The sequence below is a fragment of the Hyperolius riggenbachi genome, chromosome 1 (genome assembly GCF_040937935.1).
Source record: "Hyperolius riggenbachi isolate aHypRig1 chromosome 1, aHypRig1.pri, whole genome shotgun sequence".
In the NCBI taxonomy this organism is placed as follows: domain Eukaryota; kingdom Metazoa; phylum Chordata; class Amphibia; order Anura; family Hyperoliidae; genus Hyperolius; species Hyperolius riggenbachi.
In genome coordinates, this window is record NC_090646.1 from 128291598 (window position 1) to 128315868 (window position 24271).

General features: G+C 43.7%; 1 protein-coding gene across 1 annotated transcript in view; it reads left to right on the top strand.

The window, feature by feature from the left end:
* Nucleotides 1-24271, top strand: part of GABRB1 (gamma-aminobutyric acid type A receptor subunit beta1) — a 633390-nt gene that overhangs the window by 276274 nt on the left and 332845 nt on the right. Inside the window, exon 4 of the mRNA XM_068278531.1 lies at nucleotides 5727-5947. Within this exon, the coding sequence (XP_068134632.1) occupies nucleotides 5727-5947 (221 nt within the window). The remainder of the gene's footprint in view (nucleotides 1-5726; nucleotides 5948-24271) is intronic.

Consider the following 24271-nt stretch of genomic DNA (forward strand, 5'->3'; position numbering starts at 1 on the left):
GATCCAGCCCCGGCACACTCCAAGTTCTCACGAGTGGCTCTATGCCTCCTCCGTGCACTGCCGTGAGTCTGGTTGCTGCTTCTGGGGACAATCCTTGCGATCCACGTGTTTGGCTGCTGGATCTAGGGCTGCAGGTTTGTGACAACAGCAGCAGCATCACATGAAAGGGAGCTGCGTGCACTTCTGGGAGCCTGAAGTGCTGTGTACTGGCGTGCATGGCATTGTTTGTGCCATCGCAAGCGCTGCAGTCCCTGTGTGTGAGCTGCGTGTAGCAGCCGCACTGCTGTTACAATATCTGACTTCCCCTCCTTTGCTGGCTGTGCACTTCTCACTTAGTGATGTATTCATTCATTTCCTCTTTAAGCCTGGTACAGACTTAAAATTTTGATAGACCAATCTTACCACTTCCATGTGGGTCAACTACTTTTGAATGCTGTGACAGATTGTGTAGATTATTTCTCATACTACATGGAGGTTGTAAAATTGGCCTATCAAAATGTAAAGTGTGTACCAGGCTTAAGAGGAAATAAATCAATACATTGCAAAGTGAGACGTTAAAAAATAGAAGAGAGATCAAGAAATAATGGATATTCACCATGTAATTTCTTCATATTGTTTGATCCACAATCAGGCTGCACATAGTCATCTTTACTTCTTGCCGACATGAAAAAAGACAGCACATACTGCCATTATCTATAACCATACCCACTAACAATATGATAGGCTAAAGGGTTGTTTTTTTTATAGCAATACATATACAAAGAGTGAGATACTGGTTGCTTGGCAGTTGGAAACAGATGTTATTTCCCACAATGCAACAAGACTCACAGACAGGAAACTACCAGGTCCTAGGTCCTGACATCACACTGTGGGAGGGGTTTCACCACAACATCAGCCATACAAACCCCTTGATGATCTATTCGAGAAAAGGTAGAGATTTCTCGTGGGAAAGGGGATATCAGTCACTGGTTGGGGTGAAGTTATTCTTGGGTTACAGTTTCTCTTTAAGTTCTCTTTTTTATTTCCTGATGAATAATTAATCCTATCAATACCTACTCAAAACTTCAATATCAGTTTTTGGGTGGGCTTCAAAAAATGGTTGATAAAAAAATATATGTTTTCTGAGAGTTAAAGTGAACCTGAATCAAGTAAAAGTATTTAAAATAAACACATGATGCACTTGCAAATGAATATTACATACTTCTCAGACTTTTACCATTTTCTTCTAACAGCAATCCCTTTGGCTATGTTCACATTATAAATTGTCAGCGCTATCGCAAGTGCTGAGTGATTTATTGAGAGTTTTTCAAAGTGCTTTTCCCTGCGCTTTGCGATTAGAAAAGTGCTTTTCTAAGCGCTTTTGCAGAGCAATTCATTTTTTCACTTGCTGACGTCAGTCAGGAAGTGAACTTTTTCACCTGGAAATGAATAAATACAATGTATTTATTCATAGAAGGGCTTAGGAAATCGCTATACCAAGTGCTTTTTCAAGCGCTTTGCGATTTCCCTATACATTCATACATTGAGCCAAAGCTCTCAGAAAATGGTACATGTAGCATGTGTGCGATTTCAATGAATTTGAAACACTTACATGTGAACACTCTCATAGGGGAATCATTGCACACGTGCTTCTGGGGCTATTTCTAAAATAACCAGTGCTTAACCTTCCTGGTGGTAAGCCCGGGCTATGCCGCGCAGTAGGATTTCTCAAGCCCTGCTGGGCCGATTCGCATAATTTTTTTGGGGGTACACGCAGCTAGCACTTTGCTAGCTGCGTGTACTGCCCGATCGCTGCCGCCACCCGCCGATTAGCTGCCGAACGCCGCTGATTGCCCCACCGCCCCCCGCCCCAGACCCCGTGCGCTGCCTGGCCAATCAGTGCCAGGCAGCGCTGAGGGGTGGATCAGGACTCCCTTAGACGTCACGACGTCGGTGACGTCATCCCGCCCTGTTGCCACGGCGACGGGGGAAGCCCTTCTGGAAATCCCGTTCTTTGAGGTGATCGGAAGCGGGCGGGGGATGCCGCTGTACAGCGGCTATCATGTAGCGAGCCCTAGGTTCGCTACATGATTTAAAAAAAATTTTTCAAAACAGTGCTGCGCTGCTGGAGCGTTAAAAAAAAACTTGCAAACACTCGTAGTGTAAACAAGCCCTTCCAGTTCTGACATGATTTTGTCAGAACTGAGATATATCAGTTGCTGTCAGTTATTTTCAGTTGCTATCAGTTATAGCTGAAAGGACAACTGATGTGCATGGTAATGTCCATGTTTCCCTATGGCTCAAGAGGGCGATGTTACAGTTTAACAATATGCTGACCTCCCGTAAGCTGTCACAGGGTCATTTTTAAAATGGAGGACAGAGAATGCCGTTGATCACAGCGGACAAACAGAATGCTGGAGAGGAGAAAGAGATTGATGCGTAGACTACACTGGAGGTAAGTATGATGTGTGTATGTTTAGTTTGACTTTTCATTTTCAGTTCAGGTTTGCTTTAAATGTTTGCTCATTCACTCTAGTTTGCTTAAAAATAGGTCTTTATTTGTATTGTGTTAGGCTCCAGAATCATGAATAAGGACAACAACATATTGACATTGTTTATTGCGTCTTTCTGTAAAGTGGTATTTATTAAATGGGTGAGCCATTTATTTAACAAACTACATTTACAGTACATTAAACTGTTACTTATTACTAGTGTGGGATAGAGTATTTACAGAGTACAAGATGTCCTAGTTTCTCTTCCAGTCATTGTTCTCTTGAATAAATCAGAACGTGAGACCTGTAGGTTAAAGCCTTGCATTTTATTGATGGAATTTTAAATTAAAACACTTCATTTAATCCTTCAACATCTTGTCATAGCGACAAGAGACCTGCTGTATGGCCCTTGGCTCCTATATAGCCTTTCCAATGTCACTTCCAATTATCCAGTCAACTTAACAGGTGCATTACACAGATGGAGCGGGCTTCTTTTAGGTTCATTGCGGAGATCGGCAAAGGCCTAACCACGGAGAGCTTCTCCAGTTGTGCTAAATATTGCGTCTCACTTGTTCCTAAAATATTTGTCGCCACATGTAAGAACTTCTGTTCTCTGCACTAAGCTGCCTTTTTTTCAGGAGCTTAAGCAGTAAGTGATCTTAAAAGAACACTTTTGTTATTCACTCATACTCTGCCAATCTGGCTGGATGTAATTAGTTTCCATAGTCTGTCCGCATGATTTCATGTTCGAACTCGGTGCCCAGCTGCTCTTAATTAATATTTGCTCATTAGGGATGAGCTTCCGAATTCAGGGGAAGTATGATTGGAATTCCACGGAAATACTGCAGTACCGAGACTGGTGAATTTTAGGCCTCAGATGCATTGGACCAATCAGAAAATCTGAGGCACTATTTCTGGCTGAAATTTCTGACAAGTTGCTTCTTGTATTGCCTGATGAAGCGGGTTGAGGCCTGCGAAACATGTTGCACAATTTTTTGGAGTACCCTTGAATAAAGATATAATTTTCAGTGAAAACAGACTGTCAAATCTAATTGTGGGTGGTAAGTCCACCACTACCATATATACCGGCCTATAAGGCGACTGGGCGTATAAGACGACCCCCCAACTTTCCAGTTAAAATATAGAGGTTGGGGTATACTCGCCGTGTAAGACTACCCCAGTGTCAGCCGGGTGTCAGGCTGTGGTGAAATTACCTAATCGTGCAGTCTTCCTGTGAATAGAAAAGTAGATTGCGCTCTGTGTTTAAAGAAAAGACTTGCTGTAATAGTTTCTTGCGGGTATCAGTGCGGCTTCCGGGGTCACATGACTGGTGACGTGTGCGCTCTACTGATGAGATTTCCGGGCTGTATTGTGGAGCGCACACGTCGCCAGTCAGGTGACCCCGGAAGCCGCACTGATACCCGCCCGCGTGAGCGGCTGCTCGCAACAAACTATTACAGCAAGTCTTTTCTTTAAACACAGAGCGCAATCTACTTTTCTATTCACAGGAAGACTGCACGATTAGGTAATTTCACCACAGCCTGACACCCGGTACCCGGCACTCCAACTACTGACGCTACCTCCAGACTGATACTCGGCATATAAGACGACCCCTCACTTTGCAGAAGATTTTTAAGGGTTAAAAAGTCGTCTTATACGCCGGTATATACGCTACCTCCCTATTTTAAACGGTTTTTAATGATTTTATGCTTATCTGGTGCCTCTGTTTCTAGCTATCAATCAGAGTATCATTATTGTACTATGGAAATCGGATTGCCACAGAATTTTTAGGCCAATTAGAAAACTCAAAAGTATTAGGTCAGTCAGAGAATGCTCTTAGGGCCGTTAGTGATGCAGTTCTGGGCGGTTTACCATGGTTGTCATGGTTGGACTTTATTGCCTTAAAGCGGAATATAACCCTGCATTTCAACTTTGCTCTAAAACATTATTTACAGCATATTATATGCAACCAGCATTTTTTTTACTAGACCAGCATTGGAAGGGTTACACACAGAGCTTTAAAGTTCTGTGGAGAGAACTGCAGACACATCCGAAGCTTACATAGATACATTTAACTAAACAGAATGTAACAAGGGGTGAATGTTACACACTCTTTGGCTGTCCTCCAGCTCCTGCACAGTCAGAGAGAGTGAGTCACATTCCACAGTTGTTACATTCTGTTTAGTTAAATGTATCTATCTAAGCTTCGGATGGGTCTGCAGTTCTCTCCACCGAACTTTAAAACTTTGTGTGTAACCCTTCCAATGCTGGTCCAGTAAAAAAAAAATGCTGGTTGCATATAATATGCTGTAAATAATGTTTTAGATTGAAGTTGAAATGCAGGGTTATATTCCGCTTTAAATAACATTCTGCGGGAATTAGAAATTGGTAATTGGAAATTCCGATTTCTACAGATATCGGAAAGAAAATTTTCGGAAAGCGGAATCCTGTCAGAATGAGAAATCGGCATTTCTGACCATCCCAATTTCTCACTCTCTTTCCTTTAAAGAGACACTGAGGCAAAAAAAAAATATGATATAATGATTTGCATGTGTAGTACAGCCAAGAAATAAAACATTAGGAGCAGAGACATACTGTAAGTCTAATATTGTTTCCAGTACAGATAGAGTTAAGAAACTCCAGTTGTTATCTATGTAAAAGAGCCATTGAGCTCTACAACTTTCGCTCTACAAGTCGCAGAGAGCTCTGTCTTTTGAAGCTTGTTATCTCAACTGTCAGTCATTGTATTTTCTTTTTCTCTGCAGAGAACAGATCAAAAGCTCTCTAGCCTGCTCTGTAAAATCATTTAGAGTGCTGAGTAGTTTGTAAACTGCACATATTATAGAATGATGCAATGTTATAAAAAACACTATATAACTGAAAATAAAAATATGAGAATATTGTCTTTGCTACTAGTGTTCTAGTAATTATCCATACTACACATACAATTCATTATATCATTTTTTTTTTGCTTCAGTGTCTCTTTAAGATCCTCTGCAGCTCTATTAATGGGACAGCACAGTAACTTAATTAATTAATGGGACACACAGTTTTGCAATAAAGTCATAACTATTAATTAAGTCAATATATCTTTAATTTAAACATTTTTGGGGTGTTTTGCTGAACTCCTACCGTATATATCTATACTGTAACTCTGAAACCTATACATGCTGTACTTTCTATGGAACCACAAATCTTATTTATCCTGATTTTTCTATAATGAGTACTTTCTTTGTTGTTTTTTTTGTTTTGCAGGACTATACGCTCACAATGTATTTCCAACAGTCCTGGAGAGACAAAAGACTTTCTTATTCAGGAATCCCACTAAACCTTACGTTGGACAACCGAGTGGCTGATCAGCTGTGGGTACCTGACACATACTTCCTAAATGATAAAAGGTCGTTTGTTCATGGAGTTACAGTAAAGAACAGAATGATCCGACTTCATCCAGATGGAACTGTCCTCTATGGACTAAGGTAGGAGGCAGGGCATGTTTTTATTCTCTTATTCTATTTCATTTCACTTTCAAGGCAAGCAGAATGTATTCCAGAGCAGCAGAGTTCCTGAATCCTGGTTCTCAGGGGCCACTATTACAACTGAATCACAGAATATAGAAAGAGAGACTCATTTACAGCACTAGTCAGTAAAATAGATAAGATGCACTATTTGGATCCACCATTGGTTAATAGACACGTGGCAGCAGGATTTCCAAAATTAGGACTTGTGTGTAATTACTGTCAACATTAGCACATCATGTTCGCAGCTGACCAGGGTTTAACCAGGAAAAGGCCGAGCTCTTGTTTTCCTTGTTTTTCCACAACCAATAATCTACTTGTTGCAGTTTATGCTATTCTTAAATACATTTGTTCGGATTTTAAAAGAGGGCCTGTTATGTATTCAACATACAGTAAAACCCCCATTTTCCAGCACCAACTGGGATAGGCTGATGCTAGATAAGTGTAGTTTCTGGTTGCTTGATAGTCAATGTTAAAATTAGGCCTAGCTAAAAAAAAACAGTACTGTACCTTAAAGAAAACCTGAACTGAAAATTAAAAGTCAAAATAAGCATACACACATCATACTTACCTCCCACACAGTCTACTCATCGGTCTCTTTCTCCTCTCCTGCATCCGGTTTGTCCACTGTGGTCGATGGAATTCTCCGTCCTCCATTTTGAAAATGGCTATGATCCTGTAACAGCTTCCTGGTCAGCAGGCTGTTAAACTGTAATATCACCAACTTGAGCCATAGGGAAGCATGGACATTACCTAGCTCATCAGTTATCCTTTCAGTTCTAACTGACAGCCACAGCTATATAACTGACAGCAACTGATCTATTTCAGTTCTGACAAAATGTTGTCGGAACTGGAAGGTATCGTTGTCAGAAGAAAATGGTGAGCTTCTGTGAGGAACAGATAGCAAGGCAAGTCTGTAATATTCATCTGCAGGTACATCATGTGCTTATTTTAAATAATTTGACTCAGTTCAGGTTCCCTTTAAACTCTGTATAATTGTTGAAATACAGTAATTAAAAACAAATTAGAACACAGGACAGACTCAACTTACTGTGACAGAGGTTTATTACTGTATAAAGAAGTGTAAAAGCAGATTTATGCATCCCATAAGGCCAGGTTTTTTTCCTGGTAGCTTTAGACTTCTGTTTAACCACTTCGCATCCAGACCTTGTTTTCCCCTTATTGACCAGAGCAGTTTTGACGCTTTAGCGGTGTCCCTTTTTAATCAGCAATAACTTCATCTCTACTCATGCCACTTAAATGATCTATATATCGTTTTTTTCAAGACAAACTAAGCTTTCATTGGGGGGTATTTGGTACGAAGTAAAATGTTCCTTTCTATGCATTTTAATGGGACAAAGTGGGAAAATTTTAAAAAATGCATTATTTCTACATTTTGACCAATTATATTTGGAAATAAAAAGTGCGATTTGACATAAAAACTGTGCCGCCAGTTAAAGTTGCCCCAGTATAGATATCCAGATGTGTCCCCAGTATCACCGCCTCCCCCAGTATAGCCAGATGTGTCCCCAATATCAGCCCCCCTAGCATAGCCACATATGTCCCCTGCGTTTGAAAGCCCCAGAAAAGATTGACAGATGCACCCCCAGGAATAGTGCCCCTCTTCATGGCCATATGTGTCCCCGGAACCGGATTACCCCCATTATGGCCAGATGTACTCCCAGGATTAGTACTGCCCCCCATTTTAGCCAAATATGCCCCCAGTATATGATTATTGCCCCCCCCCCAGGTGCCCAGATGCACCAAATTAGTAAATCCCCCCCTCCCCTTAGTCAATTAGATGCCCCCCAGCAAACATGAACCCCCCCTTTTATATATCCTGCCCCCACCCCCCAGGATCGATAGCCAGATGCCCCCCCCCCCCCATAAGGGCAGCCCCCTCCGTGCAGAAATAGTAAAAAAAATGCACAAGCAGGCAGTCTCACTCACCTTACCTCGGTCCTGTGACTGTCCTGAAGTCTGATCCTCCGATCCCCGCTCTGCAGTCAGCCGCATATTGCCAGTAACCCGGGTCCCGGCTTGATGACGTCATCAAGCCGAGACCCGGGTTTCCGGCAATATGCTGCTGACTGCAGAGCGGGGATCGGAGGATCAGACTTCAGGACAGTCGCAGGAACGAAGTAGGTGAGTGTGGCTGCTTGCTGGTGGATTTTTTTTTACTATTTGTGCGCCGAGGGGGACAGATGAAGGATCGCTGCAGTTCACTACTGCAGCGATCGTTCATGGGAGGGGGGTGGACTAATTGGCCAAAAGGGAACATGTTCCCTTCCGCCAATTAGTATTGCAGCTGACAGTGCCGGAGGGTGCGCTCTGAAGCGCACCCGACCGTGCACAGCAGGGCTGCAGCCAGGTCAGTATATCTACGTCGCTGTGGCTTGGAGGGTGCCACAGCTGACGTAGATATACTGTAGTGGTGGGGAAAGTGGTTAACTGAGTATATATATATATATATATATATATATATATATATATATACTGTATATATAGTAGTTTCTGCTAAAATGTCATATTACTTTAGCCCGCTCCCATGTGCGATTTCGCGCGCCCCCGTGCCATTCCCTGGTAGCCCTGAGTACAATGAACGGGAAAATTGACAGCCTCTTATCCACTTCAGCCTATCTGGACGAATATGTTCGTCCAGATAGGCTGTGCTGCTGCCAGTGTGTGGTGCATGCGATTGCGTGCGCTCACGTGCGCTCTCCCGCCACCCGCCATTAGCCCCCCTGATCAATGAATGGGAATATAATTCTCATTCATCAATCTAAGTCCCCCGCAGAAAAAAACGACATTCTCTTATCGGAGACCGCAGTCTTTCTGCAAAAACAAAAGTTCCCTGTCCTCATTCTAGTTTGTGGAAGCGTCATTGTACGCTTCCAGGACTTTTTTGACTGTGGCCATCTTGTGGCCAAATAGTAAACTACACCCACATGCATTTTTTAATAAATAAATACATTAAATTACATTTAAAAATTAGCTGTTTACTTCCCCACACCAAAAATTACCCAAATAAAATTTTTAATGAAAAAAAAAATTACAATAAAAAAAAAAACATAAATATTTACCTAAGGTTCTGAACTTTTTAAATATGCATGTCAAGAGAGTATGTTAATATAATTTTTTTTATAGGCTTGTAAATAGTGATGGATGCAAATTGAAAAAAAATGCACCTTTATTTCCAAATAAAATATCGGCGCCATAAATTGTGATAGGGACATAATTTAAACAGTGTAATAACAGGGACAAATGGGCAAATAAAACATGGGTTTTAATAACAGCAGCATGTATTCATTTAAAACTATAATGGCCAAAAACTGAGAAATAATGATTTTTTTCCATTTCTTTTTTTAATCTTCCTGTTAAAATGCATTTACAATAAAATAATTCTAAGCAAAATGTTAAATCTACTTTTTCATGTTGTTTTATTGTTTTTGCTCAATGACACGTTTATTAAAGTATGCCAGAGCTAAAATCTATGAACTATTGACCCTATTTATCTCTTTCCTGCTCTCAGAAACCATTTTCTGCTAGGAAAGTGTTTTATAGTTGGAATTTCTTATCAGTGAGCGAGTCACACTGTAGTCACTTCCTGTCTGAGTCAGGACTGAGTCAGCCACTTACATACCTGATATTTAACTCTTTCCAGGCAGAGAAAGAAAAAAGGGAACACAGCATAGTTATTAGTGTGCTTGGCACTGTACATACCCATGTATATCTCATCTTGTCACATGTCACCTCGGGTATCCTTTAAGCTTCATGCACACACTAGATTGAACTTACCCAAGATGGCCTCACGACTGCCTTTCAACTGAGAAGCTAATGTGTATGGCCACCGAGGTTGCTTAACCACCCTGGCGTTCTATTAAGATCGCCAGGGCAGCTGCGGGAGGGTTTTTTTTTAATAAAAAAAAAACTATTTCATGCAGCCAACTGAAAGTTGGCTGCATGAAAGCCCACTCGAGGGCGCTCCTATTCCATATTTCTGATTGCCTCCGGCGATCTGCAGTAACAAGGAAGGCCGCAATGAGCGGCCTTCCTTGTTTCGTTTTGCTCGTCGCCATGGCGACGAGCGGAGTGACGTCATGGACGTCAGCCGACGTCCTGACGTCAGCCGCCTCCGATCCAGCCCTCAGCGCTGGCCGGAACTGTTAGTTCCGGCTGCGCAGGGCTCGGGCGGCTGGGGGGACCCTCTTTCGCCGCTGCACGCGGCGGATCGCCGCTCTGCGGCGGCGATCAGGTAGCACACGCGGCTGGCAAAGTGCCGGCTGCGTGTGCTGCTTTTTACAGGGAGCAAATCGGCCCAGCAGGGCCTGAGCGGCAGCCACCGGCGGTAATGGACGAGCTGAGCTCGTCCATACCGCTAAGGTGGTTAAAGATCTTGCAGCATATGAATGCATTGTTCCCCTCCCTACCCCTCCTGCCAGAAGCCACTCTATTACATGCCCTGCATCTTCCCCTCCCTGCTCATTCGTACATCATGGGAATTTAACAATCTAAGCTGTGCCAAAGCCAGGCACTTTTTAGTGCAAAACAAGCTGCTATATTTTTGTGCTATTTATAAATCGGCATTGGAGGACAGGCTGGTGACACTGCGGCATCTTATTAAATATGTGTCACAGGGTTTGATCTGCATGCTCCGGAAGCATAGGGAGCTTGTGGTTAATCTCTCATTTACATGCAGTTTCTCTACTGACATGGCAGTGGCTGTGCTAACATAGCAATCTATTTTATGATATGCAGCCACTTTTCTTCTAAAATGTGGCAATCTCTTCTTCAACGGTTAAAAACAGTTTTTGGTTTCCAAGCAATGGCCCATCGATGTCATAATTATATCACTCTTTTAAATCCATGAGTCTTAAAGAGAGTCTGAAGTGACTTTAAAAACAGCTATTTACCTTATATTCTACATGGGCATGTTTGCCCCAGCTAAAACGCCGCTATCCCATGGCAGAACGAGGGGTCTTTACCCCCCAAATCCCCTCCGTGGTGTCCGGGGATCGCTTCCTGTTGAGGCAGGGCTAATGGCTGCAGCCCTGCCTCTCAGCGCGTCTATCAGCGCTGATCGCCGCCTCTTCCTTGCCCCTCTCAGTCTTTCTTCACTGAGAGGGGCGGGGGAGAGGCGGAGATCCGCCGCTGATAGACGCGCTGAGAGGCAGGGCTGCAGCCATTAGCCCTGCCTCCAGGAAGAGCAAAATCTATGACCAAGTTGGTCGTGGATTTTGCAGGGGGGATTTGGGGGGTAAAGTCCCCTCGTTCTTCCGCGGGATATCAACGTTTTAGCTGGGGCAAACATGCCCATGTAGAATATAAGGTAAAAAGCTGTTTTTAAAGTCGCTTCAGAGTCTCTTTAACTCATCAACACTCTAGGTTTTCGTTGCTTCAGGTTTCTGGACATACCGCCTTTATATTTTCCTCCTACAACTGCTTTTTACTTTCATAGAAGGTGGGGGCCCTACATACTGTATAACAAAGGTGTGATATAAAGTTGATGTGTGAAACTTAAGAGGAATGAATTATTAAGGATGTGAAATCAAGGTGTAATAAATAACTGAGACTGCGAGTTGGGTGAGATACTTTCAGCGATGTGATACATGCACGTTTCAGAGATGTAAAGTCGGAGCTGAGATTTATGGTATGTAAAGGTTGATGTTCTATCTGAGTGCCACTGACTGAAGTCCATTCAAAAACAAGTGTTCTATTGAACTATGCTATGTGTTTGTTTACAGTATTTTTTTTCTCAAGTATTTTTTCAAGCATCCATATTTCTCAGCATTATTACATGTACCTGTTAATGAAAGATTGTGTTTATCAAGTACCCCTGCTGTGGGTTACATAATTACAACGACCCCTTGCAACATATACATTTGTTAGGAGGATTTATAATTGTGTGAATGCCCTTAAATGGACTCCGAGCAGTGCAGAAACTATGGAAAGATGCATATTATTTTAAAGCTCTCTTTCTCCTCTTTCCAATGATATATAAACCGCCACCCTACGTCTTTTAGTTTTTGCTATTTTCGCGATTGACTTTTTCCTAAAGTCAGCAGCTCCATTCAGCAGAAAAAGTCGCCCTGTGTAATACAATGTAACTATGGAAAGATGGAGATCATTTTAAAGCTCTCTTTCTCCTCTTTCTGACGACCCCTAAATCGTTGCCCTACGCCTTTTAGTTTTCTCTATTTTCGCGATCGAAATCGCGGCCACAGCAATTTCAATCGCGAAAATAGCGTAAACTAAAAGGCGTAGGGCGGCGGTTAATATATCATTGGAAAGAGGCGAAAGAGAGCTTTAAAATAATATGCATCTTTCCATAGTTTCTGCACTGCTCGGAGTCCCTTTAACCACTTCCCGACCGCCGTATTGACAATTGGCGGCCGGGAAGTGCACCCCGCAAGGACCGCCGTATTGACAATTGGCGGCGGTCCTTGTAGGGGCATGGGCGGAGCGATCGCGTCATCAGTGACGCGATCCTCCGCCCGGGATCGTTACTTGGGCATTTTGTCTCCGCTCGCCGGCCACTTAGCAGAGCCGGCGAGCGGAGGAATCCGATACTGTAGCCAATCAGAATGTATAAGGCACTTTGTTAAGTAAACAAAGTGCCTTATACGTGCTTCCTCCTCGCCTCGTGGTCTCATTGTTGCAGAGACCACTAGCGAGGAGGAAGCACTTTGTAAGTACCCAGCACACAGCCTTTTTTTTGCCTTACAGCCCCCTGATCACCCACCCCAGGCCTCATACCCCCCCTGATCACCCCAGCAGACCCCTGCCTAGCACCCTTGCACCCCTGCAAAACCCCCACCCCCCCCCACCTGCCACTAACTAGCAACGCTGCCCCTTAGTTTAGGTCCCTAACTGCCTCCTAGTCACCCCTGATCCCCCCCCCCTACCTTTAGATCACCCCCAGACCCCATCCCAGACTACCCCCCTGTATACTGTATACATCTGTATACAGCTACCTTACCCCCTGATCGCCCTCTGATCCCCCTCTGATCACCTGTCTATCACCTGTCCATCACCCCTCAGCACCCCCACCCATCAGAGCAGACCCTAACTGCCCCGCGGGGGTAACCGATCACCTGCCCAGGCCCTCGATTGCCCTCATACCCCCCTCCTGATTACATCCCCTGCTCTTTGTTTACATCTGTCCTCCCCAGCGATCACTAACTGATCTGCGATCAGTAACCCCCTGTGTCTGCCTCTCATCAGATCAGGACTCAGTCTGCCCCGTGCGGGCTCCTGATCAACCCCCCACCCCCTCAAATCGCCCTCAGACCCCCCCCCCTAATCACCGTCCAAGTGCATTGTATTTGACTGTGCTGCGCTTGTATTCGATTGTGCTGCGCTTGTATTCGATTGTGCTGCGATTGTATTTGATTGTCCCGTGATCTGCTTCGATTGTCCCGTGATTGTTTGATTGCCTCTGAGACCCCACTTCCCACCAACCCCCACCCCACCACCACCCCCACCCCCCATCACCTTCCGAGTGCATCAGATTTGATTGTGCTGCGCTTGTATTCGATTGTGCTGCGATTGTGTTTGATTGTCCCGTGATTGGCTTCGATTGTCCCGTGATTGTTTGATTGCCTCTGAGACCCCACTTCCCACCAACCCCCACCCCACCACCACCCCCCATCACCTTCCGAGTGCATCAGATTTGATTGTGCTGCGCTTGTATTCGATTGTGCTGCGATTGTATTTGATTGTCCCGTGATCGGCTTCGATTGTCCCTCCCCCCCACCACACCCAACCCTCCCCCCCACCACACCCAACCCTCCCCCCACCACACCCAACCCACCCCACCACACCAACCCTACCCTCCCCCCCCCCCACCACACCCAATTACCACCTTCCGAGTGCATCAGATTTGCTTGTGCTGTAATTGGAGTCGATTGTGCTGTAATTGTATTTGATTGTCCCGTGATTGTTTGATTGCCTCTGAGACCCCACTTCCTTTAACCCCAATACCTCTCAAATACTCCCTTTTTGCTAGGTAGGTGCTCTTTTTTTCTGGGTAGTCTCGGAGGAAAACCCCATAAATTTAGCAATCCACAATGGCAAGAAGGGGGCTTTCCGATGACGAGGTATACAGGTACATGGACCAGTCGGATGAGTTCTTTTGGGAAGAATCATCCGTCGAATCTTCCGGGTCCGAATTTGAACCTGTAGAAAGCAGTGGTTCCCTGACCGATAGTGATGACGAGGCTATGGTCCCGGCTAGAGCCAGGCGTACCAGACCCCAAGTCGTTAGACCGCAGGTGGCGCAGGATCCGCCTCAAGGGCAGCAGGGTGGTGCTAGCGCTGTTGATAGTTTTCTTGGTGAGGCAGGCACCAGCAGCGCAGCATCTCCTGGACTTGGTACCAGTACTTCTGTAGACCCTGGCGAAGTGGTGAGCGTCAGCATGGAAGTCGAAACTGGTACGGTGGCAAGTGCAGTAGTACCCCCGTCGCAGCCACCAAGAAGAAGACGGGCCCGTAGTACCCATAGACTCCCAGAGGTGCTGGCACAACCAGATTGGCAATCCCCTGATTCCGCCGCACCCGTAGTGCCCCCTTTCACTGCCCAGTCTGGAGTCCAGGTGGCGACAGCTCATCTAGGAACGGCCCTAGACTTTTTGCAGCTGTTCATCACCCAGGTTCTCTTGGACTTAATTGTGGTTGAGACCAACCGTAAAGCCACACAATTCATCACCGAGCACCCGGAGAGCATGTATGCCCAGCCTTTCGGGTGGAAACCAGTCCAAGTTTCCGACATTAAAATCTTTTTGGCCCTTATCCTTCACTTGGGACTAATGAAACAGAATGTATTGCGGGCGTATTGGTCTACGAACCCAGTACATCATGTTCCCTTGTACCCTGCTGCCATGTCCAGGACACGATTTGAGTCCATCCTGCGCTTCCTGCACTTCAACGACGACGAAACCTGTCATGAAAGGGGAGACCCTGCTTATGACCGGCTCCACAAAATTCGGCCCCTCATAGACCACCTGTCCTCAACATTTGCAGATGCTTATATCCCTGAACAGAACATCTGCGTAGACGAGTCCCTCTTACGCTTTACCGGGCGCCTTGGCATCAAACAGTACATCCCAAGCAAGCGCGCCCGGTATGGGGTGAAACTGTATAAGCTCTGTGAAAGGGCCACAGGCTATACATGTCGTTTTAGGGTCTATGAGGGAAAAGACTCAAAATTGGAGCCGGTCGGATGCCCTGACTACCTGGGGAGCAGTGGAAAGGTTGTGTGGGACTTGGTGTCACCCTTGTTCCGGAAGGGGTATCATCTTTTTGTGGACAATTATTACACAAGTGTGGCCCTCTTTCAGCACTTAAAGTTAGAAGGAATCCGATGCTGTGGCACTGCGCGGCCTAGTCACCAGGGCTTCCCCCAACGGCTCGTTACCACCAGACTTCAACGGGGGCAGAGGGCCGCCTTGCGTACTGAAGACCTGCTCGCGGTGAAATGGAGGGACAAGAGGGACGTTTACTTTCTGTCCACCATTCACACAGACACGACAGTCCAAATTCAACGGGCAACTAAGGTCATTGTAAAGCCCCTTGTCGTCCACGAATATAATGTCAACATGGGAGGGGTGGACTTCAATGACCAGAGGTTAGCGCCCTATTTAATTGCCCGGAAAACAAGACGCTGGTATAAGAAAGTGTCTTTTTATCTGATTCAATTGGCAGTTTACAACAGCTTTGTTCTCTACAGTAAGGCTGGGAGAACTGGATCTTTCCTCCAATTTCAGGAACAGATCATTCTGGACATCCTGTATCCAGGAGGTGCCAGGCCCCCCCCCCCCCCCAGATGCAACTAGCCGACTGCATGGTAGGCATTACGCCTATCAGATTCCGTGTGCCCCAGGTCAACGCATCCGAAGAAAACGTTGTCGTGTCTGCAGCAGGACTGGAAGAAGGAATGACACCAATTTTTATTGTCCCCGCTGTCCTGACCAGCCTGGCCTATGCGTAGGGCCGTGTTTTGAGAGGTACCACGAGCAGGTACACTATTAGAACCTAGGGAACTCCAGACACAGGAGTAGGCACACACTCAGTGGTCTTTCGCACATTGTCGCAGGGAGAGGAGAGGTAAGCTTGAAAACCAAACGGGTAAGCATAAAAGTGGCAAGAAGGATCGGTTTCCATGCTTGATATTGCTGATCTGTCCTGGGTTGGCGATATAAGACGGCATGTTTGAATTTCCCTTGAGTGTGGACACCCCCGGTTTATATGTGATTTGGGCCTATGATGATGCTTTAATGCCACACAGAGTCATCTCTATTGGCAGGCATATTGCTGTATCCTACAGGCATAATGCTGTATACTAAAGTTCTGAGGCCCAGTCACATAAGTTGGTGGCTCACCCTGAGTGCAGGGTGGCATGGGGTGTCTCTCTCCTGAGGTTATCACTGCCATTGATGTGGAGGAAGATCTGCCATTGATGTGGAGCAAGGTATGTTTGCCGTTCATTTTTCCTTTCAGCCCAGAGTGCATTACTTGTATACCCAATATAAGGAGGATAGCAGAAACTCCTAATACTGGCCATACATGTAATGATTGCAGAGACCCTAAAATGCCAGGACAGACTCCACAAATGACCCCATTTTGGAAAGAGGACACCCTAAAGTATTATGTGAGGTGCACGGTGAGTTCATAAAAGATTTTAGTTTTTGTCACAAGTTAGCAGAATTTTTTTTTTATTTTATTTTTTAACAAAGTGTCATTTTCCGTTTACTTGTGACAAAAAATAAAATTTTCAATGACCTCACCATTACCCTCATGGAATACCTTGTTGTGTATTCTTTCCAAAATGGGGTCATTTGTGGGGTTTGTTAACTGTCCTGGCAAGTGGGCAGGGTGCTAAATTGTGAGCACCCCTGTAAAGCCTAAAGGTACTCATTGGACTCTGGGCCCCTTAGCGCAGTTAGGGTGCAAAAAAGTGCCACACATGTGGTACCGCCGTACTCGGGAGGAGTAGTATAATGTGTTTCGGGGTGTATTCTTACACATACCCATGCTGGGTGGGAGAAATACCTCTGTAAATGACAATCTTTTGATTTTTTTACACACAATTGTCCATTTACAGAGTTATTTCTCCCACCCAGCATGGGTATGTGTAAAAATACACCCCAAAACACATTGTACTACTTCTCCCGAGTATGGCGATACCACATGTGTGGCACTTTTTTGCACCCTAACTGCGCTAAAGGGCCCAAAGTCCAATAAGTACCTTTAGGTTTTCACAGGTCATTTTGCGGAATTTGATTTCCAAACTACTCCTCACGGTTTAGGGCCCCTAAAGTTCCAGGGCAGTATAGGAACCCCACAAGTGACCCCATTTTAGAAAGAAGACACCCCAAGGTATTCCGTTAGGAGTATGGTGAGTTCATAGAAGATTTTATTTTTTGCCACAAGTTAGTGGAAAATGACACTTTGTGAAAAAACAATAAAAATCAATTTTCCGCTAACTTTTGACAAAAAAAAAAATCATCTATGAACTCACCATACTCCTAACGGAATACCTTGGGGTGTCTTCTTTCTAAAATGGGGTCATTTGTGGGGTTCCTATACTGCCCTGGCATTTTAGGGGCCCTAAACCGTGAGGAGTAGTCTGGAAATCAAATTCCGCAAAATGACCTGTGAAATCCTAAAGGTACTCATTGGACTTTGGGCCCTTTAGCGCAGTTAGGGTGCAAAAAAGTGCCACACATGTGGTATCGCCGTACTCGGGAGAAGTAGTACAATGTGTTTTGGGGTGTATTTTTTACACATACCCATGCTGGGTGGGAGAAATACCTCTGTAAATGACAATATTTTGATTTTTTTACACACAATTGTATATTTACAGAGTTATTTCTCCCACCCAGCATGGGTATGTGTAAAAATACACCCCAAAACACATTGTACTACTTCTCCCGAGTACGGCGATACCACATGTGTGGCACTTTTTTGCACCCTAACTGCGCTAAAGGGCCCAAAGTCCAATGAGCACCTTTAGGATTTCACAGGTCATTTTGCGGAATTTCGTTTCCAGACTACTCCTCACGGTTTAGGGCCCCTAAAATGCCAGGACAGTATAGGAACCCCACAAATGACCCCATTTTAGAAAGAAGACACCCCAAGGTATTCCGTTAGGAGTATGGTGAGTTCATAGAAGATTTTATTTTTTGTCACAAGTTAGTGGAAAATGACACTTTGTGAAAAAAACAATAAAAATCAATTTTCCGCTAACTTTTGACAAAAAAAAAAATCTTCTATGAACTCACCATACTCCTAACGGAATACCTTGGGGTGTCTTCTTTCTAAAATGGGGTCATTTGTGGGGTTCCTATACTGCCCTGGCATTTTAGGGGCCCTAAACCGTGAGGAGTAGTCTTGAAACGAAATTTCTCAAAATGACCTGTGAAATCCTAAAGGTACTCATTGGACTTTGGGCCCTTTAGCGCAGTTAGGGTGCAAAAAAGTGCCACACATGTGGTATCGCCGTACTCAGGAGAAGTAGTATAATGTGTTTTGTGGTGTATTTTTACACATACCCATGCTGAGTGGGAGAAATATCTCTGTAAATGGACAATTGTGTGTAAAAAAAATTAACAAATTGTCATTTACAGAGATATTTCTCCCACCCAGCATGGGTATGTGTAAAAATACACCCCAAAACACATTATACTACTTCTCCTGAGTACGGCAATACCACATGTGTGGCACTTTTTTGCAGCCTAACTGCGCTAAGGGGTCCAAAGTCCAATGAGCACCTTTAGGCTTTACAGGGGTGCTTACAATTTAGCACCCCCCAAAATGTCAGGACAGTAAACACACCCCACAAATGACCCCATTTTGGAAAGTAGACCCTTCAAGGTATTCAGAGAGGGGTATGGTGAGTCTGTGGCAGATTTCATTTTTTTTTTGGTGCAAGTTAGAAGAAATGGAAACTTTTTTTTTTTTTTTTTTCTCACAAAGTGTCATTTTCCGCTTACTTGTGACAAAAAATAATATCTTCTATGAACTCACTATGCCTCTCAGTGAATACTTTGGGATGTCTTCTTTCCAAAATGGGGTCATTTGGGGGGTATTTATACTATCCTGGAATTCTAGCCCCTCATGAAACATGACAGGGGGTCAGAAAAGTCATAGATGCTTGAAAATGGGAAAATTCACTTTTTGCACCATAGTTTGTAAACGCCATAACTTTTACCCAAACCAATAAATATACGCTGAATGTTTTTTTTTTAATCAAAAACATGTTTGTCCACATTTTTCGCGCTGCATGTATACAGAAATTTTACTTTATTTGAAAACTGTCAGCACAGAAAGTTAAAAAAATCATTTTTTTGCCAAAATTCATGTCTTTTTTGCTGAATATAATAAAAAGTAAAAATCGCAGGAGCAATTAAATAGCACCAAAAGAAAGCTTTATTAGTGACAAGAAAAGGAGCCAAAATTCATTTTGGTGGTAGGTTGTATGAGCGAGCAATAAACCGTGAAAGCTGCAGTGGTCTGAATGGAAAAAAAGTGGCCGGTCCTTAAGGGGTAGAAAGCCCTAGGTCCTCAAGTGGTTAAGCATTGAATTATTAAAAAAAACTTATTCAGGTCTCTTTAAGTAACTTACCATCTTTTAAGCTCAAAACTTTCCATAATGGTTCGACTACAACAGGCATGTCCAAAGTCCATCCCGGGGGCCGAATGCGGCCCACCAAGCCTTTTCTGGTGTCCCCCAGAGCCCTCTATAGTGTTAATGCCATGTAGTCGTAGGCCATAGCTGCGGTGCCTTGTGTCTCCGCACAGCTTCCCCCTTTGCTCACCTGAAGGTTATCAGCCGCCACTGTAGCAGTAACAGCCACTGAAAAGCAGTCACTATGCCAGCAGCAGTAACAGCCACTGATTATCAGCCATCACTATGCCAGCAGCAGTAACAGCCACTGATTAGCAGCCATCACTATGCCAGCAGCAGTAACAGCCACTGAAAAGCAGCCACTATGCCAGCAGCAGTAACAGCCACTGATCAGCAGCCACCACTATGCCAGCAGCAGTAACAGGCACTGATTAGCAGCTGCCACTGTGCCAGCAGCAGTAACAGCCACTGATTAGCAGCCGCTATGCCAGCAGCAGTAACAGGCACTGATTAGCAACCGGTTTTCTTTATTTCATAGGTTTTCGACACAGGTTTAATTTAAATCCTAATTACACAGGCGATACATAGAAGACTTCTGTAATAGCTACAACACTTTAATTTGTGATTTTATGTCAGGCTAGTTTCACACTGCGGCATTGCATTTTGTTGCATTATAAAGTACATATAACACAACCAAACACAACACAATCTTCAGTGGCATGCTATATAACACAGGCATAAAAGCAGCTGTCCAATCTGCACCGTTTACTGAATATGCATTTCAACTTGTGCGATTCTACAAGTGCATGTTGTGTTGTAACAATGAAATCATTGCATTGCAGTTCAACTGATGAGGTGTGAACTGCGCATAGATTTTGAGTTGAACCGTTTTACAGTGCTTAAAACTGCATCACTTAAAACACAACACATTGGCCCATCTGCAATTCACTTCTTCTAAGTTTTCTCCTAGGGGATAATTATCAATCTTCTGTTTAAAATAACTTTTCTGCACTTGGCAATTGGAAAAGTCACAAAAGTACTGTAGGTGTAAAAGTACTGTTGAGATTATTCAGTCTATTTTCTTGCTTCCTGGTGGCTTAAAAGTCATTTTATTGACAAGGTGCAAAAATCTCAACTTGGCGAAAACTAAGTAGAACAAGTTAATTGCATATAGGCCAATGTGTCAGTGTGAAAGTACCCTAAGATTTGCTGCAATACAAATTGCTTTCAGGCAGCGATTTGTAAAAAAGAGACCAATGGCACAACCACACTGGTGGGGTGCAGCAATTTACATCAGAATAATGTGAAGTATGCAGTGTGTTAACAGTTATGGTGAAAGCAGAAGTCTGTTGACTGTGTGCTCCGCAGTATGCGTTACATTGCACCGGTCACACACAATACGACTTTTCCCCACTGTTGCAATCCTATTTTTCAGGATGTGCACCACAAAAGGTATAGTGTGAAATAAGTGGAAGGTTGGTCCATGCACTTCCAAAAAACAACTCTGCTGCAGCTAAGGTATCCTATTCTACAATAGAAAGTAAAATCTCCAAAAAGCCAGCCTCGGAGCTAGCAGATGATGCACCTCTTCCCTGCTTGCTTTTTGGAGTCTTTATATTGTAAAAATGATTTTTTTTTTGTACAGTTCTGCAAGACATGGTCATTGTCTCTTTAATAGACTTTCCGCTGCTACATGGGTGCATATTTGTGCACAGAGTTTGTATGCAGATCTGTTACAAGTACACTTGTGCTCTGCACATCCGTCATTCCTCTAACACACTTTCTTCCAAGTGACGCAGCGAGCTCCTACCAATCGAACAGTGCTGCAACCAAAAGTGGGCAGGGCCAGACTGCTATTGACCATGCATGGCAAAGCATCCACAAGGACCCGATACGGCCGGCGCAGGTCATTACAGTGCCCAACTACCCACCTCTGCACTAATGTGTAAGGTGCAGTGACACTGATGTGCACCATTGCTGGTTACTGTATGACTGTCTAAAATATTCTGGATTTTTGGGGTTCTACCACAAACTAAATCACTTGTTGCATTGGATGGTGCCCACATTCTGCTTTTATGTATAACGTGTCCTGCCTTCCTCTCTATTTAGGACACACAGACTAGGCAAGCACCGGTCAATCAAATAAACAAGCTTATCTAATATCAAAATTATATATCCGAAGTGTGCAGAAGGGGAATGATATATACAACATGAACACCAAAGGAAGCTAATCCCCATAAAACCGCACCACAACAAAATAGGAAAATATCAAAAAGCTTTATTATGTCACAATTGGTTTCCACATTAAAAACAATTAAAATGCATACCAGGATAAACACCAAGATAAAGTATCAATCAATATGCACAATAGATAATTGCATAATATTTTCTTCCAAAATACCCCACAATGAAAATAATTGAGTAATGTAAATGTAGATGGTAACAGGTAAAGCGGGGTGGGTAGCTAAATGTGCTAATCAATTAAAGTGCCAAGTGCTAATGTAGGTGGATGTCCCCCTGAGCGCACCAATCATGCTCCCAAACAGGACATCCACACGTGAATGCGGAAGTGAAGAGGAGAAGTGCACTAAAGAAAAAAACCGGCTGAATCTGGAAATCCGTGCCGGCAATGTGTAAACTCCGCGCTGACAAGGGTCAGGGACAACTCATGCAAGTGTAAGTGACAAGGCTTACCAATCACTGAATGGTGGGGTGGAAGTGAGGTGTCTCCTGGAGGAGCCTTCGCGATTCGCCGTCACTACGGCTTCTACGGGGCATATATGAACGCTAGCGTACCCGGCCTATAAAGGATGGACGTCACATAGGGCAGGGCGGGCAGTCAAAGTCTCGCGACGTGCGTGGCCACGCACGTAGGATCAGAGATCACGCTGTCAATCAGTGTGATAATCCGTCCCACAACCGAAACAGTCAAAGGCTGGCCGAGCGCTGCTATGGTAACCAAATAGACAGAGTACCAAGATAATTGTATATACTGGAGGGGCAGCGCGCAGGCATACCAATTACACAGGAGAAACCTGTCTGGCCACGGAGGCGCAAACCCCATACTGGCATAAGGAAGGACTCATAAATAAAATGAACAATTATTCTAACACTTAGACAATAAAAATATTACTACATATAGCAAAACATATACATTATATATACAAAAAACAGCATGGTACACACGACAGCTTATTAGACATAAAGCATGAAAAGATGGTGTACTCAATACAATCACTACTCATTGCTGAACCCAAAACATATCGAAGGACAACAACTGTTTCAGAACTGTAATCTCTCCAATGAAGTCTGAATCTTCTTCAATGCGCCCAATCAGCGTGTCGGGAGATGGTATTGGTAAGTGATCACACCCCATCCCACGTCCCAGAAATCTAAAAAATATACAAAATATATATAATAAAAATAAGATAATTCAGATGAGGGATGTTCACCACCATATCAATAATGGAGCAATTCAACTCCAAGTTCTCCCTCTGCCCAAATAAACTGACATAAAAAGCATGCAACCAGGTGTAAAAGACACACATACATTTTGGTTGAAGGGTCTACTTGCCAAACCCTAACCTGCTTAGTTCTCACAATGAAAATATAACAATGACAGTACAATATCAATTGAAAAAATAGTGATCACCACACAGCCAGAAAGTATAGTGCAACGTGATATAAATCATGTAATGTCTACTCACTGGACATTATCTCAGTGTCTACTCAGTAAACACTGACACAATCGGGACAAAATCTGTGATAAAGAAATATCCGTGATAAACACATATCCCATCACTGTGTCCACTCACTTGACACAGGATAGAACAGATCGGAGACATAAGAGAGCAGGCAAACGTGTGTACAACAGCTAGCCCAAAATACATGTGTGTTCTAACGACTTTAATGCAGGTAACTCAGGTAACTGCCTTCCTCTCTAAGCTGGAGCACACCAATTGATCCAATCAGCAGAGACAGAGCTTACTCACGGTGAGATTGGTCCAATCTTTTAAGTTTACTCATATACAAGTGAGTACCACACTACACATCCTTTGTCTTATTTATTGAAATGATGGTTTAAAAGTTCGCTAATCTGAAAATACAATTATGAATAAGTGCCGAGATAAGGTAAACAATCAAGCGCCGTATTAATCGCCCACGCGGCTTTAATCTCCTGATACCCTATAACGTTCTAGGATATATATATATTTATATATATATATATATATATATATATCTGCTGAAACAAACAAAGCGTGCATTATTTATAAGAGGGTAAACCAGCCTTCATATTGCTGTAGATGAGTCATGTGATGTCTTCGCAAGATGCAAATTACGATTTAAGTTATGTAGCAGCTGAAGTTGCAGAAGATAAACGCAATCAAATTCATTATAATTTGCATAAAGAAGTAAAGGAGGAAATCAAATGTAAAAAGCATTAAACATAATTTTCCCTGGCAATTTCAAGAGGTACTTCAGCTAAAAAAAGAAAATATTTCTGTCTGCTTTGAGACCAATGAATCTTGTCCTCTTAATCAGTCAAATTCTTGGAGCGTTTGGATTGTCAGCACGGTGCATCACAGAAGTGATTTAACGTTATTTTCCTATGATATTTTAAGATGGGTATGCTGAGCTTAAGTGGGGATAAGTATCCG